We start from the raw sequence: 18578 nt of genomic DNA, 5'->3' as shown, positions 1-18578 counted from the left end.
ACGTCTCAAGCACTGCGATGCAGTGCCTTATACCGCTGCGCCACTCGGAAGGCCACATTACCCATCTGTTAATGTACGTAATTTATGTGAAATTAAAGTCATACATTGTTATTCTCTAAAAATGACTCTTTCTATGTGTCTCTTCTTGTCCCTCAGTTCCTTTCTGAAAGTCCTGTCTTCATGACTGCTCCTCTCTTTATGCTGTATATATAAACTTAATTAATGACCGCATCCCAAATGGCACCCCACTACCCCCAAGTGCACTATATAGGTTATAAGGCCATTTGGAACGCTGTATATGTGTAGTTGAGAATCAAAGAGACCAAAGAAACCCTATTTTGAATGAGGAACTAGAGTCATTCAAGAGAAAGAATAACAGGTGAATACAGCAGTTGTTCAACTCGTCTTTTATTCATTCACTCATTCCTTTATTATTGCTGTATTTTTCTCTCCTTCAAAGTGTTGGAAAGAAAAGCCGCCCTCTCTTCAGCTCCTCCGATTCCTTCTTGCCAATCACCAGTCGACACCTGTACTGCCGTCCAATCATATCTCTCCTTAACCACCTCGTCATCACCTCAACCTGCCATCCAGAATAAGCCCACATTTAGAGTAGGTTCTATTGTTCATTTGAAGTCGTCAGTTTAACTCAGTCTCATAAGGCCAGGAGTTGTTCTTGACCATGTGACCTGACCAGGAATAAACCCCTAGACTAGTCATGCATATAAAATATATCTGTTATTGTTGTAGTTGTCATACAGAAAGCCTGTGTAAGTATGGAGATGAGACAATCGCCATGTTTCTCACCATGAGACTATGTTTACAGACAATTACTGAACTGACCCTGTTATTATCCTGTTATGACACTTTTTCCTCTTTCATTTTTTATTCTTCTATCTTTCGCTTCCTCCCATTCAGCACAATGAACAAACACTCAGCAGCAATGTCACTATCTCCTTCATTTAAACTGAGACCCAAACTCTCAGGCTTAGCAAAAATACCCTGTCATTCAGGACTTCAGAGAGATAGATAAATAGAGAAAGTGAAATAGAGAGAGATATAATTCATCAGTGAGTTTGTCTTTTCTCCTGAGGCCTCTCGCTGATTCCCAATTATCGTTCCACTCTGTCGGTCTTTTGATCAAAGCTAAAAATCCCTGAAAACCTTTTGCCATTAAGAGGGGCTATTAAACCTTTCATGCCTCACCACTCATCTAAAAACATCATCCACTTGGAACCATCTGTTAGGTGTCACTGCTTGTCAGGCCATTGGCCAGCTTTTCAGATCAGAGCTGTTTACTGGCCCTAAAACCAACATTCAGCCAATCACGTTGGCTCTTCTAGCCCTAAAACCAACAATCAGCCAACTATGTTGCCTCTTCTAGCCCTAAAACCAACATTCAGCCAATCACGTGGCTCTTCTAGCCCTAAAACCAACATTCAACTAATCATGTTGGCATGTTGAAAAATCAACCTTTTCTTATTTTTAAACTGTGTGGTCTGAAGGCTATAGGAGTGGTGTACAACATTCCAAAACCAAACATAATGTGCAAACACACATCATCAAACTACCACACTGTGAGTATGAGTGTGAGTGACCAAACACACATCATCAAACTACCACACTGTGAGTATGAGTGTGAGTGACCAAACACACATCATCAAACTACCACACTGTGAGTATGAGTGTGAGTGACCAAACACACATCATCAAACTACCACACTGTGAGTATGAGTGTGAGTGACCAAACACACATCATCAAACTACCACACTGTGAGTATGAGTGTGAGTGACCAAACACACATCATCAAACTACCACACTGTGAGTATGAGTGTGAGTGACCAAACACACAAACAAAGTTCCATCACCACTTCTCTTCCATTCGCTGTTCCTTTTCTATCACTTCCCTGTTCCTTTTTTCATAACTCTTCATAACTCATCATAGTCGGATGCCTGAGAGAGGGCAGCTGTTCTCAACGCCACAGCACTTCACATACAATCTTCACTCACAACTTTCCCACAATGTTCCCACAACATTCCTACAGTATGTCACTCACGATTTCAGTAATGCTTGGGTGATGTTGAAAACCCTGTAAATGAGTTGAGAGTATGTAATGAATTACATTTAAAGCATCTTGACTACTAACTTGTCACTGACACTATAGGCTACATTAACAGTGAAAGACTTCTGCTACATGATTATTCTCAATTCTCTACTTATTTACTAATAACAAATAAAATCATTATTCTCTATAAAAATAGTAGGATCTGTCCATATGGCAATAATTTCTAGAATAGTAGATCATTTTATGTTCCATTTCTGTGAATGTGTTGAAGTATGTTCAGGCCATGCGCAATTCTGTCCAGCTGTGTGTTGTGAAAGGACAGAAACTAGTCTTGAAATCCAGCTTACTCAACATTTCAGGAATATGGACCGAATGAGGCCTACAAAACACTATTGCATTTCAAAGTGCGTTAGAAGCTCTGATAACAGTCTGTGTCAGTAATTTTATTGTGTGGTGTCTGTTGCAGCATCAGTGTCAGTCAGCTAGGAGCCCCCAGCCCCAGAGGCCTCAAATGAGGTCACGGCCTGTAGTAGCTCTCCCAGCCCGTCTTCCTAGCTCCGTTGTGGGACACTAGAGTCCTCAGGGCTGCTGTCCAGCAACTCATCCTCTGAGAAGCTGATGTGCAGACAGGTGTCATTGATGGGGGAGGAGAAGGGGAGCGTGTGCTCGTAGCTGTCCGCGTGTGTGCCTGGGGTGGTGGTGACGCATGACAGGGGTGCAGTTTCCCCCTTCATGTCTTCTAGGGGGCTGCCACAGCCGCTAGAGGCAGTCAGGAACGTCCCACTGTCACCAAACGGGTCCTCTTCGTCGTGGAGGGGCGAGAGATGCGATTTAGTCTCGGAGCGGACGCCGGAATCCTCGCTAGCTGAGCCGCACGAGCCACTCTCGCCGCCTCCATTGCTGAGCTGGTGGAAGTCTCCTGAGAGTCCGGAAGAGAGGGAGCAGGGTGTGATGTCTGGGAAGGACAGGCTCTCGCTCCGGCTCGGAACGCCACCATTCCCGTCTACTTGTGTGGTCAGGGGCATGGTCAGCGGGTTGAACTCCAACCCCGGAGAGACAGTTCGGCTGGCTCGCTTACGGTTGAAGGACGGGGGAGGCGGGTCCAATTTAGGGATGATCTGTTTAAACCTGTCAATCAGAAAAGAGAGTTGGATTTAATCGAAGGTCACATCTCAAATGACACCATATTCTCCATGTAGTGCCCTACTGTGATTAACTACTTTAGACCAGAGCTGTGTAAACCTGGCGGTTTAAGGGCATCGAGGGGCACCCCACTCTGTTCCCTATAGTGCACTACTTTGACATGTAGTGCACTATATGGGGGTATTAGGGTGTCATTTGAAATGCAGGCTAAGTGAAATATGCGTCTTATATTCCTCAAAATTTCAAATAGTGTCAATAACATGAGCTACTGCTCTTAATGTAAATGTAGTGAATAGTGAGTGTTTTCTCTATAACATGCAGGGGCATTCAAAAGGGAAATAAGCCTCACTGTTTACATTTTCACAGTGACACTTCCATTCTTTAAACCCAATGCACTTTGAGGTAAGCCGCTGCCCGATGGGAGCTGTGTGTGTATGTGTGTGTGTTTGTGCGTGTTTGTGTGTTTGGTGAGAGCAGTCTGGGCACTTATCTTGGTCCCACAGCTCCCCTGTTGGGAGGAAGAGGGGAAGAGAAAGAGAGAGAGAGAAAGTGAGAGATGAGCGAGAAAGGGAGCTGCAGGCTTTCCTTTCCTCTATCGACAGCACCAAACACACACTATAAATAGCTGCATTGCAGTCTCCCTGTTTAGACCACAGAAAACCCATGGTGGTTATACCACACACACACACAGAGAAACACATACACTATACAGCACCAATCAAAAGTTTGGAAACACCTACTCATTCAAGGGTTTTTCTGTATTTTTACTGTTTTCTACATAGTAGAATAATAGTGAAGACATCAAAACTATGAAATAACACATATGGAATCATGTAATAACCAAAAAGTGTTAAACAAATCAAAATTGATTTTAGATTTTAGATTCTTCAAAGTAGCCACCCTTTGCATTGATCACAGCTTTGCAGACCCTTGGCATTTTCTCAACCAGCTTTACCTGGAATGCTTTTCCAACAGTCTTGAAGGAGTTCCCACATACAGTATGCTGAGTACTGGTAACTCTAATGAACTTATCTGTCACGGCCGTTAACAGAAGAGGACCAAGGTGCAGCGTGGTGAGCGTACATTTTCTCTTTATTTGGAAAAAAAGACGCCGAACAAAACAACAAACACTACAAAAACAAACCGTGAAGCTAAAGGCTATGTTCCCTAAACAAAGACAACTTCCCACCAAGACAGGTGGAAAAAAGGGATACCTAAGTATGGTTCTCAATCAGAGACAACGATAGACAGCTGCCTCTGATTGAAAACCACACCCGGCCAAACACAAAGAAATAGAAAACATAGAAATAAAGAAACTAGAATGCCCACCCTAGTCACACCCTGGCCTAACCAAAATAGAGAATAAAAACCTCTCTATGGCCAGGGCGTGACATTATCCTCTGCAGCAGAGGTAACTCTGGGTCTTCCTTTCCTGTGGCGGTCCTCATGAAAGCCAGTTTCATCATAGCACTGTCACATGAATTGATGCTGGAGAGACGAAGCAGGTACGGGGAGTCAAACATTTAATAAAGAACGGACATGGAACGAGACAGGAACAGCATCAGCAAACTAATAATACAGACAAAAAACAATTAATGCAGCAGCAGGGAACAGAGCAAAGGAACTGACAAATATAGGGGAGGTAATAAACAGATGATGAGTGAGTCCAGGTGAGTCCAATATCGCTGATGCACGTGACGAGGGAAGGCAGATGTACGTAATAGATGGCAGGAGTGCGTGATGCAGGGAAGCCTGGCGCCCTCAAACGCCAAGGGGGAAGAGCTGGAGCAGACGTGACAGTAACCCCCCTTCTAGGGGCACCACCCGGCGTCCCACCTGGGCGAACCGGCCGAGACATGGGCGCTGGACAAGCCGATTGGGGCCTGGAGGCCCAACGAACTGGCAGGAGCGTGGGAGCCTGGCGAGCCGGCTGAGGCAAGACACCTGTCGATCCCACTGCAGAGAGGGAGTCCGAAGATCCGGTGGAGTGTGACATGGAATGGAAACCCGCCAAGCCAACCGAAGCGAGGAAACCCCTCAAGTCAGCCAGGGCGAGGAGACCCCTCGAGTCAGCCAGGGCGAGGAAACCCCTCGAGTCAGCCAGGGCGAGAAAACCCCTCGAGTTTGCCAGGGCGAGGAAACCCCTCGAGTCAGCCAGGGCGTGGAAACCCCTCGAGTCAGCCAGAGCGAGGAAACCCCTCGAGTCAGCCAGGGCGTGGAAACCCCTCGAGTCAGCCAGGGCGAGGAAACCCCTCGAGTCAGCCAGGGCGTGGAAACCCAACGGGCTGGCTTAGACACCCCCGGTTCCATCGGCGGCGGAATCCACCCTAACGTCACCAACAAAAACACACAAAAAAAAGACGCCTTGACCTACTGGGTGAACACGAACTGACGATCCGGCTGAGGCCCGACGTGGGATGGGCGCCATCCGAGCCAACCGGGGCAAGGAAACCTCTCGAGCCAGCGAGGGCGTGGAAGCCCGACGAGCTGGCTAGGCACCCCCGGTTCCATCAGCGGCGACCCAGAGTCGATGTCACCACCAACCGGAATGCCAGTACTCCCCCATGCTTTGTATGATGTCTTCTGCATTCTGTCACATGGTATGACGCTGGAGAGGCGAAGCAGGTACGGGGAGTCAAACATTTAATAAAGAACGGACATGGAATGAGACAGGAACAGCATCAGCAAACTAATAATACAGACAAAAAACAATTAATGCAGCAGCAGGGAACAGAGCAAAGGAACTGACAAATATAGGGGAGGTAATAAACAGATGATGAGTGAGTCCAGGTGAGTCCAATATCGCTGATGCGCGTGACGAGGGATGGCAAGTGTACGTAATAGATGGCAGGAGTGCGGGATACAGGGCAGCCTGGCGCCCTCAAGCGCCAGGGGGGAGAGCGGGAGCAGACGTGACAAGCGCTTGATGGTTTTTGCGACTGCACTTGAAGAAACTTTCTTGACATTTTCCGGATTGACTGACCTTCATGTTTTAAAGTAATGATGGACTGTCATTTCTCTTTGCTTATTTGAGCTGTTCTTGCCATAATATGGACTTGGTCTTTTACCAAATAGGGCTATCTTCTGTATACCAACCCTACCTTGTTACAACACAACTGATTGGCTCAAACACATTAAAAAGGAAATAATTCCAATAATTAACTTTTAACAAGGCACACCTGTTAATTGAAATGCATTCCAGGTGACTACCTCATGAAGCTGGTTGAGAGAATGCCAAGAGTATGCAAAGCTGTCATGAAGGCAAAGGGTGGCTACTTCGAAGAATCTCAAATATAACATATATTTTGATTTGTTTAACACTTTTTTGGTTACTACATGATTCCATTGTTTTTATGTCTTCACTATTATTCTACAATGTAGAAAAACCCTGAAATGAGTAGGTGTGTTCAAACTTTTCACTGGTACTGTATATACAAAAGTATGTGGACAGCCCTTCAAATTGGTTGATTCGGCTATTTCAGCCACACCTGTTACTGACAGGTGTATAAAATTGAGCACACAGCTATGTAATCTCCATAGACAAACATTGGCAGTAGAATGGCCTTACTGAAGAGCTCAGTGACTTTCAACGTGGCACCGTCATAGGGTGACGGCTTTCCAACAAGTCAGTTCGTCAAATTTTTGCCCTGCTAGAGCTGCTGCGAAGTGGAAAATGCAAGGAGCAACAACGGCTCAGCATCGTGGTAGACCACACAAGCTCACAAACACGACCGCAGAGTGTTGAAGTGTGTAGCGAGTAAAAATCATCTGTCCTTGGTTGCAACACTCACTACTGAGTTCCAAACTGCCTCTGGAATCAACGTCAGCACAAGAAGTGTTCGTCGAGAGCTTCAGGATATGGGTTTCCATGGCCAAGCGTTGCCTGGAGTGGTGTAAAGCTAGCCGCCATTGGACTCTGGAGCAATGGAAACGCGTTCTCTGGAGTGATAAATCACAGTCCGACGGACTAATCATGGTTTTGGTCGAATGGCAGGAGAACGCTACCTGACCGAATGTATAGTTCCAACTGTAAACTTTTGTGAAGGAGGAATAATGGTCTGGGGCTGTTCTTCATGGTTCAAGCCCCTTTGTTCCAGTGAAGGGAACTCTTAATGCTACATCATACAAAGAAATTCTAGACGATTTTGAGCTTCCAACTTTGTGGCAACAGTTTGGGGAAGGCCCTTTCCTGTTTCAACATGACAATTCTCCCATGCACAAAGCGAGGTCCATACAGAAATGGTTTGTCGAGATCAGTGTGGAAGAACTTGACTGGCCTGCACAGAGCCCTGACCTCAACTCCATCGAACACATTTGGGATGAATTGGAACACCGACTGCGAGCCAGGCCTAATCACCCAACATCAGCGCCTGACCTCACTAATGCTCTTGTGGCTGCAAGACCCGCAGCAATGTTCCAACATCTAGTGGAAAGCCTCCCAGAAGAGTGGAGGCTGTTATAGCAGCAAAGGGGATCAACATATTAATGCCCATGATTTTGGAATGAGATGTTGATGAACAAGTGTCCACATACTTTTGGTCGGTAGTGTACATGTGTAAACACACGCACACAGCCAAACACACGTGTGCACACACAAACACACACACAAGCAAACAAACACACACATTCCTCCCTGTTTCATTCTGTTTGTTTGTTTTGTTTCCTAAGTGAAGCTACGACAGCCTATGAGTGAAGCCTGTTTGTAGTGTGAGCTGTTATGAGTTGTAACTGTCGTAGTTGTAATGTGTACTGTGTGCTGCTATTGAACATCTATATAAAGCTTATAAAGGGTTTATAAAGGCTTCATTAAGCCTTTCATGTTGTTGTCTGTTAAAGGTGACACTGGCTGGTTCCTAAGTGTGTAGTTATTGAGTTGTATGTAGCCTGGTTTCTAGTTGTGTGATGTGTAGTTATTGAGTTGTATGTAGCCTGGTTTCTAGTTGTGTGATGTGTAGTTATTGAGTTGTATGTAGACTGGTTTCTAGTTGTGTGATGTGTAGTTATTGAGTTGTATGTAGCCTGGTTTCTAGTTGTGTGATGTGTAGTTATTGAGTTGTATGTAGACTGGTTTCTAGTTGTGTGATGTGTAGTTATTGAGTTGTATGTAAACTGGTTTCTAGTTGTGTGATGTGTAGTTATTGAGTTGTATGTAGACTGGTTTCTAGTTGTGTGATGTGTAGTTATTGAGTTGTATGTAGACTGGTTTCTAGTTGTGTGATGTGTAGTTATTGAGTTGTATGTAGACTGGTTTCTAGTTGTGTGATGTGTAGTTATTGAGTTGTATGTAGCCTGGTTTCTAGTTGTGTGATGTGTAGTTATTGAGTTGTATGGAGCCTGGTTTCTAGTTGTGTGATGTGTAGTTATTGAGTTGTATGTAGCCTGGGTTCTAGTTGTGTGATGTGTAGTTATTGAGTTGTATGTAGCCTGGTTTCTAGTTGTGTGATGTGTAGTTATTGAGTTGTATGGAGCCTGGTTTCTAGTTGTGTGATGTGTAGTTATTGAGTTGTATGTAGACTGGTTTCTAGTTGTGTGATGTGTAGTTATTGAGTTGTATGTAGCCTGGTTTCTAGTTGTGTGATGTGTAGTTATTGAGTTGTATGTAGACTGGTTTCTAGTTGTGTGATGTGTAGTTATTGAGTTGTATGTAGCCTGGTTTCTAGTTGTGTGATGTGTAGTTATTGAGTTGTATGTAGCCTGGTTTCTAGTTGTGTGATGTGTAGTTATTGAGTTGTATGTAGCCTGGTTTCTAGTTGTGTGATGTGTAGTTATTGAGTTGTATGTAGCCTGGTTTCTAGTTGTGTGATGTGTAGTTATTGAGTTGTATGTAGCCTGGTTTCTAGTTGTGTGATGTGTAGTTATTGAGTTGTATGTAGACTGGTTTCTAGTTGTGTGATGTGTAGTTATTGAGTTGTATGTAGCCTGGTTTCTAGTTGTGTGATGTGTAGTTATTGAGTTGTATGTAGACTGGTTTCTAGTTGTGTGATGTGTAGTTATTGAGTTGTATGTAGCCTGGTTTCTAGTTGTGTGATGTGTAGTTATTGAGTTGTATGTAGCCTGGTTTCTAGTTGTGTGATGTGTAGTTATTGAGTTGTATGTAGACTGGTTTCTAGTTGTGTGATGTGTAGTTATTGAGTTGTATGTAGCCTGGTTTCTAGTTGTGTGATGTGTAGTTATTGAGTTGTATGTAGCCTGGTTTCTAGTTGTGTGATGTGTAGTTATTGAGTTGTATGTAGCCTGGTTTCTAGTTGTGTGATGTGTAGTTATTGAGTTGTATGTAGCCTGGGTTCTAGTTGTGTGATGTGTAGTTATTGAGTTGTATGTAGCCTGGTTTCTAGTTGTGTGATGTGTAGTTATTGAGTTGTATGTAGACTGGTTTCTAGTTGTGTGATGTGTAGTTATTGAGTTGTATGGAGCCTGGTTTCTAGTTGTGTGATGTGTAGTTATTGAGTTGTATGTAGACTGGTTTCTAGTTGTGTGATGTGTAGTTATTGAGTTGTATGTAGACTGGTTTCTAGTTGTGTGATGTGTAGTTATTGAGTTGTATGTAGCCTGGTTTCTAGTTGTGTGATGTGTAGTTATTGAGTTGTATGTAGACTGGTTTCTAGTTGTGTGATGTGTAGTTATTGAGTTGTATGGAGCCTGGTTTCTAGTTGTGTGATGTGTAGTTATTGAGTTGTATGTAGACTGGTTTCTAGTTGTGTGATGTGTAGTTATTGAGTTGTATGTAGCCTGGTTTCTAGTTGTGTGATGTGTAGTCATTGAGTTGTATGTAGCCTGGTTTCTAGTTGTGTGATGTGTAGTTATTGAGTTGTATGTAGCCTGGTTTCTAGTTGTGTGATGTGTAGTTATTGAGTTGTATGTAGCCTGGTTTCTAGTTGTGTGATGTGTAGTTATTGAGTTGTATGTAGACTGGTTTCTAGTTGTGTGATGTGTAGTTATTGAGTTGTATGTAGCCTGGTTTCTAGTTGTGTGATGTGTAGTTATTGAGTTGTATGTAGCCTGGTTTCTAGTTGTGTGATGTGTAGTTATTGAGTTGTATGTAGACTGGTTTCTAGTTGTGTGATGTGTAGTTATTGAGTTGTATGTAGCCTGGGTTCTAGTTGTGTGATGTGTAGTTATTGAGTTGTATGGAGCCTGGTTTCTAGTTGTGTGATGTGTAGTTATTGAGTTGTATGTAGCCTGGGTTCTAGTTGCAGGTATAGAATGGTGTGTGACGTGTGGTATTCGACACAGTAGGAGCACGGGGGTAATAAACAGTATTTTACAGTGAGTCTGACTGAGTGGTTGAGTCTCTAGCTAGCATCTCCCCAGACAGTCTGTGTAATTTCCATATGTTTGACTCAGCACTTCTGTCCTGTCTGCTGTCTGGGCTTCCATACACCTCCCTCCCAGCGCTACCACTCTTCTCTCTGCCTCATTCTCTTTCCCCCTCTCTCCCTCCCTCACTCCTCCTCTCTCTACCTCTTTCTCCTTCCCCTCCTCTCAATTCAATTCAATTTAAGGGGCTTTATTGGCATGAGAAACATATGTTAACATTGCCAAAGCAAGTGAAGTAGATAACAAACAAAAGTGAAATAAACAATAAAAATTAACAGTAAACATTAAACAAACAGAAGCTCAAAAAGAATAAAGACATTTTATGTCTATTTGCAGTGTTGCAACGATGTGCAAATAGTTGAAGTATAAAAAGGAAAATAAATGAACATAAATATGGGTTGTATTTACAATAGTGTTTGTTCTTCACTGGTTGCCCTTTTCTTGTGGCATCAGGTCACAAATAATGCTGCTGTGATGTCACACTGTGGTATTTCACGGTGCCTTTCTTAATAGCAAGGCTATAGTACATAGTCAAAGCTTTCCTTAAGTTTGGGTCAGTCACAGTGGTCAGGTATTCTGCCACTGTGTACTCTCTGTTTAGGGCCAAATAGCATTCTAGTTTGCTCAGTATTTTTTGTTAATTCTTTCCAATATGTCAAGTAATTATCTTTTTGTTTTCTCATGATTTGGCTGGGTCAAATTGTGTTGGTTTCCTGGGACTCTGTGGGATCTCTTTGTGTTTGTGAACAGAGCCCCAGAACCAGCTTGCTTAGGGGACTCTTCTCCAGGTTAATTTCTCTGTAGGTGATGGCTTTGTTATGGAAGGTTTGGGAATCGCTTCCTTTTAGGTGTTTGTAGAATTGAACGCCTCTTTTCTGGGTTTTGCTGTCCCCAGGCCACCTGGCCGTGCTGCTGCTCCAGTTTCAACTGTTCTGCCTGCAGCTATGGAACCCTGACCTGTTCACCTGGCCGTGCTGCTGCTCCAGTTTCAACTGTTCTGCCTGCAGCTATGGAACCCTGACCTGTTCACCTGGCCGTGCTGCTGCTCCAGTTTCAACTGTTCTGCCTGCAGCTATGGAACCCTGACCTGTTCACCGGACGCGCTACCTGTCCCAGACCTGCTGTTTTCAACTCTCTAGAGACAGCAGGAGCGGTAGAGATACTCTTAATGATCGGCTATGAAAAGCCAACTGACATTTACTCCTGAGGTGCTGACTTGCTGCACCCTCGACAACTACTGTGATTATTATTATTTGACCATGCTGGTCATTTATGAACATTTGAACATCTTGGCCATGTTCTGTTATAATCTCCACCCGGCACAGCCAGAAGAGGACTGGCCACCCCTCATAGCCTGGTTCCTCTAGGTTTCTTCCTAGGTTTTGGCCTTTCTAGGGAGTTTTTCCAAGCCACCGTGCTTCTACACCTGCATTGCTTGCTGTTTGGGGTTTTAGGCTGGGTTTCTGTACAGCACTTTGAGATATCAGCTGATGTAAGAAGGGCTATATAAATACATTTGATTTTGATCATTAGCGGGTATTGGCCTAATTCTGCTCTGCATGCATTATTTGGTGTTTTGTGAATTCTTAGTTGGTGAGCGGACCCCAGACCTCACAACCATAAAAGGCATTGGGTTCTATAACTGATTCAAGTATTTTTAGCCAGATCCTAATTGGTATGTCGAATTTTATGTTCCTTTTGATGGCATAGAAGGCCCTTCCTGCCTTGTCTCTCAGCTTGTTCACAGCTTCGTGGAAGTTACCTGTGGCGCTGACGTTTAGGCCGAGGTATGTATAGTTTTTTGTGTGCACTAGGGCAACGGTGTCTTGATGGAATTTGTATTTTTATTCGTATTTTTTGGAACACCATTATTTTTGTCTTACTGAGATTTACTGTCAGGGCCCACTCTCTACCTCTCTCTTTCTACTTGCCTCCTCTCTCTGCCTCGGTCTCCTTCCCCCTCCTTTCTCAGCCTCTGTCTCCTTCCCCCTCCTTTCTACTTGCCTCCTCTCTCTGCCTCGGTCTCCTTCCCCCTCCTTTCTCAGCCTATCTGTCTCCTTCCCCCTCCTTTCTCTGCCTATCTGTCTCCTTCCCCCTCCTTTCTCTGCCTATCTGTCTCCTTCCCCCTCCTTTCTCTGCCTATCTGTCTCCTCCCCCCTCCTCTCTCTGCCTCGGTCTCCTTCCCCCTCCTTTCTCTGCCTATCTGTCTCCTTCCCCCTCCTTTCTCTGCCTCTGTCTCCTTCCCCCTCCTTTCTCTGCCTATCTGTCTCCTTCCCCCTCCTTTCTCTGCCTCTGTCTCCTTCCCCCTCATTTCTCTGCCTATCTGTCTCCTTCCCCCTCCTTTCTCTGCCTATCTGTCTCCTTCCCCCTCCTTTCTCTGCCTATCTGTCTCCTTCCCCTTCCTTTCTCTGCCTATCTGTCTTCTTTCCCCTCCTCTCTCTGCCTCGGTCTCCTTCCCCCTCCTTTCTCTGCCGATCTGTCTCCTTCCCCCTCCTTTCTCTGCCTATCTGTCTCCTTCCCCCTCCTCTCTCTGCCTCGGTCTCCTTCCCCTTCCTTTCTCTGCCTATCTGTCTCCTTCCCCCTCCTTTCTCTGCATATGTCTCCTTCCCCCTCCTTTCGCTGCCTATCTGTCTCCTTCCCCCTCCTCTCTCTGCCTATCTGTCTCCTTCCCCCTCCTCTCCCTGCCTCGGTCTCCTTCCCCCTCCTTTCTCTGCCTATCTGTCTCCTTCCCCCTCCTTTCTCTGCCTCTGTCTCCTTCCCCCTCCTTTCTCTGCCTATCTGTCTCCTTCCCCCTCCTTTCTCTGCCTCTGTCTCCTTCCCCCTCATTTCTCTGCCTATCTGTCTCCTTCCCCCTCCTTTCTCTGCCTATCTGTCTCCTTCCCCCTCCTTTCTCTGCCTATCTGTCTTCTTTCCCCTCCTCTCTCTGCCTCGGTCTCCTTCCCCCTCCTTTCTCTGCCGATCTGTCTCCTTCCCCCTCCTTTCTCTGCCTATCTGTCTCCTTCCCCCTCCTCTCCCTGCCTATCTGTCTCCTTCCCCCTCCTTTCTCTGCCTATCTGTCTCCTTCCCCCTCCTATCTCTGTCTCTGTCTGATTCTCCTCTTCCCCCTCCTCTTCCTCTGTTCATCCCTATCCCTCCTCTTCCTCTGTTCATCTCTATCCCTCCTCTCCCTCTGTTCATCTCTATCCCTCCTCTCCCTCTGTTCATCCCTATCCCTCCTCTTCCTCTGTTCATCTCTATCCCTCCTCTTCCTCTGTTCATCTCTATCCCTCCTCTTCCTCTGTTCATCCCTATCCCTCCTCTTCTTCTGTTCATCCCTATCCCTCCTCTCCCTCTGTTCATCTCTATCCCTCCTCTCCCTCTGTTCATCTCTATCCCTCCTCTCCCTCTGTTCATCTCTATCCCTCCTCTCCCTCTGTTCATCTCTATCCCTCCTCTTCCTCTGTTCATCTCTATCCCTCCTCTTCATCTGTTCATCCCTATCCCTCTGTTCATCCCTATCCCTCCTCTCCCTCTGTTCATCCCTATCCCTCCTCTCCCTCTGTTCATCTCTATCCCTCCTCTCCCTCTGTTCATCTCTATCCCTCCTCCCCCTCTGTTCATCTCTATCCCTCCTCTCCCTCTGTTCATCTCTATCCCTCCTCTCCCTCTGTTCATCTCTATCCCTCCTCTCCCTCTGTTCATCTCTATCCCTCCTCTTCCTCTGTTCATCTCTATCCCTCCTCTCCCTCTGTTCATCTCCATCCCTCCTCTCCCTCTGTTCATCTCTATCCCTCCTCTCCCTCTGTTCATCTCTATCCCTCCTCTCCCTCTGTTCATCTCTATCCCTCCTCTCCCTCTGTTCATCTTTATCCCTCCTCTCCCTCTGTTCATCTTTATCCCTCCTCTCCCTCTGTTCATCTCTATCCCTCCTCTCCCTCTGTTCATCTCTATCCCTCCTCTCCCTCTGTTCATCTCTATCCCTCCTCTTCCTCTGTTCATCTCTATCCCTCCTCTTCCTCTGTTCATCCCTATCCCTCCTCTTCCTCTGTACATCTCTATCCCTCCTCTCCCTCTGTTCATCTCTATCCCTTACTCTCTGAATGTGCATTCTCTTCCAATCTTTCACCCCTACCTCCACGCTGACTGGAAGACTTAATTTGATGAGGTGACAAACATACCAAGGTATCCCTACTCCTCCCTACCCCTGGAGCCATTACTCTGGCTGGCAGTATGGTCTCCCTACTCCCTACTCCTCCCTACCCCTGGAGCCATTACTCTCGCTGGCAGTAAGGCAGTAAGGTCTCCCTACTCCTCCCTACCCCTGGAGCCATTACTCTCGCTGGCAGTAAGGCAGTAAGGTCTCCCTACTCCTCCCTACCCCTGGAGCCATTACTCTAGCTGGCAGTAAGGCAGTAAGTTTCCCTACTCCTCCCTACCCCTGTAAACATTACTCTCGCTGGCAGTAAGGCAGTAAGTTCCCCTACTCCCTACTCCTCCCTACCCCTGGAGACATTACTCTGGCTGGCAGTAAGTTCCCCTACTCCCTACTCCTCCCTACCCCTGGAGACATTACTCTGGCTGGCATCTACTCATGCATGCAGTTCTACTACAGTTTAACACCCCAGAGACAGGCGTACTTAGACAAAGTCTGCATCCCAAATGGCACCCTATTCCTGTTTAGTACACTACTTTGGTCAAAAGTAGTGCACTATTTAAGGAATAGGGTGCCATTTGGGATGCATCCAGAGGGTCAAGCACCGTCGTAAACACCAACTCTGAACACAAGTAGCTGAACACAACCAGAGGGTCAGTGGACGAGTGGGACGCTTATGGGGGTTTGTGGAGTACTGGTGGTGGTTGGGACCTAGTGTCAAGTTCAACACACTAGGAATAGAGTTAGAGGTGGGGGGGTATGTGTGGGGCGTGTTTGTTTGTGTGTGGGGGGGTTGAGTGAATACTTAATTTAATGTGTTGTTTATGAGTATGAGAAGTTATAGTGTGATTATGCTTCTGTCTGTGTGCTTGTGTGTGTGTGTGTGTGCGTGCGTGCGTGCGTGCGTGCGTGTGTGTGTGTGTGTGTGTGTGTGCGTGCGTGCGTGCGTGCGTGCGTGCACCCACCCACCTGAGAAGGATGGTAGGTGCAATATCTTTGCTAATGGACCCACTCTGATAGCCCACTCTCATAGAAATGAGGTTACTCCCCATTTTCAGACAAAAAGAACACTGTTAAACTATACAGTCTTTGATACCAAATCAAAAACATCACTGTCTCTCTCTCTCTCCCCCATTTCATTTTTTTTTTCTTCTTCAATTCAATTGACTTTATTGACATGGCAAGTTCATTACTACTTACATTGTCAAAGTATACATATCGAAAAATACAAATCAAATATATATGTATATATATACAAAATACATTTCTCTCTCTCCCCCATTTCTCTCCTTCTCTCTCTATCACAGACACAATCAAGACCCCACTAGCCCTATCATTTGAATGTCATTAAATTACATCTATGATAACATGATGATTACATCTATGTTAACATGATGATGATTACATCTATGATAATACGGTGATGATTACATCTATAATATTATGATGATGATTACATCTATGCTATTATGATGATGATTACATCTATGCTATTATGATGATTACATCTATGCTATTATGATGATTACATCTATGATAACATGATGATGATTACATCTATGCTATTATGATGATTACATCTATGCTATTATGATGATTACATCTATGATAACATGATGATGATTACATCTATGATATTATGATGATGATTACATCTATGATATTATGATGATGATTACATCTATGCTATTATGATGATTACATCTATGCTATTATGATGATTACATCTATGATAACATGATGATGATTACATCTATGCTATTATGATGATGATTACATCTATGATAATATGATGATGATTACATCTATGATAATATGATGATGATTACATCTATGATAATATGATGATGATTACATCTATGATATTATGATGATGATTACATCTATGCTATTACGATGATGATTACATCTATGCTATTATGATGATGATTACATCTATGATAATATGATGATGATTACATCTATGCTATTATGATGATGATTACATCTATGATAATATGATGATGATTACATCTATGCTATTATGATGATGATTACATCTATGATAATATGATGATGATTACATCTATGTTAACATGATGATGATTACATCTATGATAATATGATGATGATTACATCTATGATAACATGATGATGATTACATCTATGATAACATGATGATGATTACATCTATGATAACATGATGATTACATCTATGATATTATGATGATGATTACATCTATGATATTATGATGATGATTACATCTATGATATTATGATGATGATTACATCTATGCTATTATGATGATGATTACATCTATGATAATACGGTGATGATTACATCTATGCTAATATGATGATTACATCTATGCTATTATGATGATGATTACATCTATGATAATACGGTGATGATTACATCTATGCTAATATGATGATTTCATCTATGCTATTATGATGGTGATTACATCTATGTTAACATGATGGTGATTACATCTATGATAACATGATGATGATTACATCTATGTTAACATGATGATGATTACATCTATGTTAACATGATGGTGATTACATCTATGATAACATGATGATGATTACATCTATGATAACATGATGGTGATTACATCTATGATAACATGATGGTGATTACATCTATGATAACATGATGATGATTACATCTATGCTATTATGATGATGATTACATCTATGATAATACGGTGACGATTACATCTATGCTAATATGATGATTACACCTATGCTAATATGATGATTACATCTATGCTAATATGATGATGATTACATCTATGATAACATGATGATGATTACACCTATGCTAATATGATGATTACATCTATGCTAATATGATGATGATTACATCTATGATAACATGATGATGATTACACCTATGCTAATATGATGATTACATCTATGCTAATATGATGATGATTACATCTATGTTAACATGATGATGATTACATCTATGATAATATGATGATGATTACATCTATGATAACATGATGATGATTACATCTATGATAACATGATGATGATTACATCTATGATAACATGATGATTACATCTATGATATTATGATGATGATTACATCTATGCTATTATGATGATGATTACATCTATGATAATACGGTGATGATTACATCTATGCTAATATGATGATTACATCTATGCTATTATGATGATGATTACATCTATGATAATACGGTGATGATTACATCTATGCTAATATGATGATTTCATCTATGCTATTATGATGGTGATTACATCTATGTTAACATGATGGTGATTACATCTATGATAACATGATGATGATTACATCTATGTTAACATGATGATGATTACATCTATGTTAACATGATGGTGATTACATCTATGATAACATGATGATGATTACATCTATGATAACATGATGGTGATTACATCTATGATAACATGATGGTGATTACATCTATGATAACATGATGATGATTACATCTATGCTATTATGATGATGATTACATCTATGATAATACGGTGACGATTACATCTATGCTAATATGATGATTACACCTATGCTAATATGATGATTACATCTATGCTAATATGATGATGATTACATCTATGACAACATGATGGTGATTACATCTATGATAACATGATGATGATTACATCTATGATAACATGATGGTGATTACATCTATGTTAACATGATGATGATTACATCTATGTTAACATGATGGTGATTACATCTATGATATTATGATGATGATTACATCTATGATAACACGATGATGATTGCACACGTATGTTAATATGATGATTACACCTATGCTAATATGATGATTACATCTATGCTAATATGATGATTACATCTATGCTATTATGATGATGATTACATCTATGATAACATGATGATGATTACATCTATGATAACATGATGATGATTACATCT

The 18578-nt window shown here is 43.0% G+C and overlaps 1 protein-coding gene across 5 annotated transcripts in view; it reads right to left on the bottom strand.

Annotated features, from left to right (window-relative positions):
• Positions 1–392: 392 nt before the first annotated feature.
• si:dkey-34e4.1 (carboxyl-terminal PDZ ligand of neuronal nitric oxide synthase protein) overlaps positions 393–18578 on the bottom strand; it is a 204242-nt gene continuing 186056 nt past the window's right edge. For 2 of the 5 annotated variants that reach the window (XM_055873903.1, XM_055873904.1), the window contains one exon: positions 393–3192. In XM_055873903.1, the coding sequence (XP_055729878.1) occupies positions 2616–3192 (577 nt within the window). In that variant the 3' untranslated portion in view covers positions 393–2615. The other 3 variants (XR_008753914.1, XM_055873905.1, XR_008753913.1) reach the window with 2 other exon arrangements.

The sequence above is a fragment of the Salvelinus fontinalis genome, chromosome 21 (assembly GCF_029448725.1).
Source record: "Salvelinus fontinalis isolate EN_2023a chromosome 21, ASM2944872v1, whole genome shotgun sequence".
Classification (NCBI taxonomy): domain Eukaryota; kingdom Metazoa; phylum Chordata; class Actinopteri; order Salmoniformes; family Salmonidae; genus Salvelinus; species Salvelinus fontinalis.
This window is presented reverse-complemented; position numbering and strand designations above follow the sequence as displayed.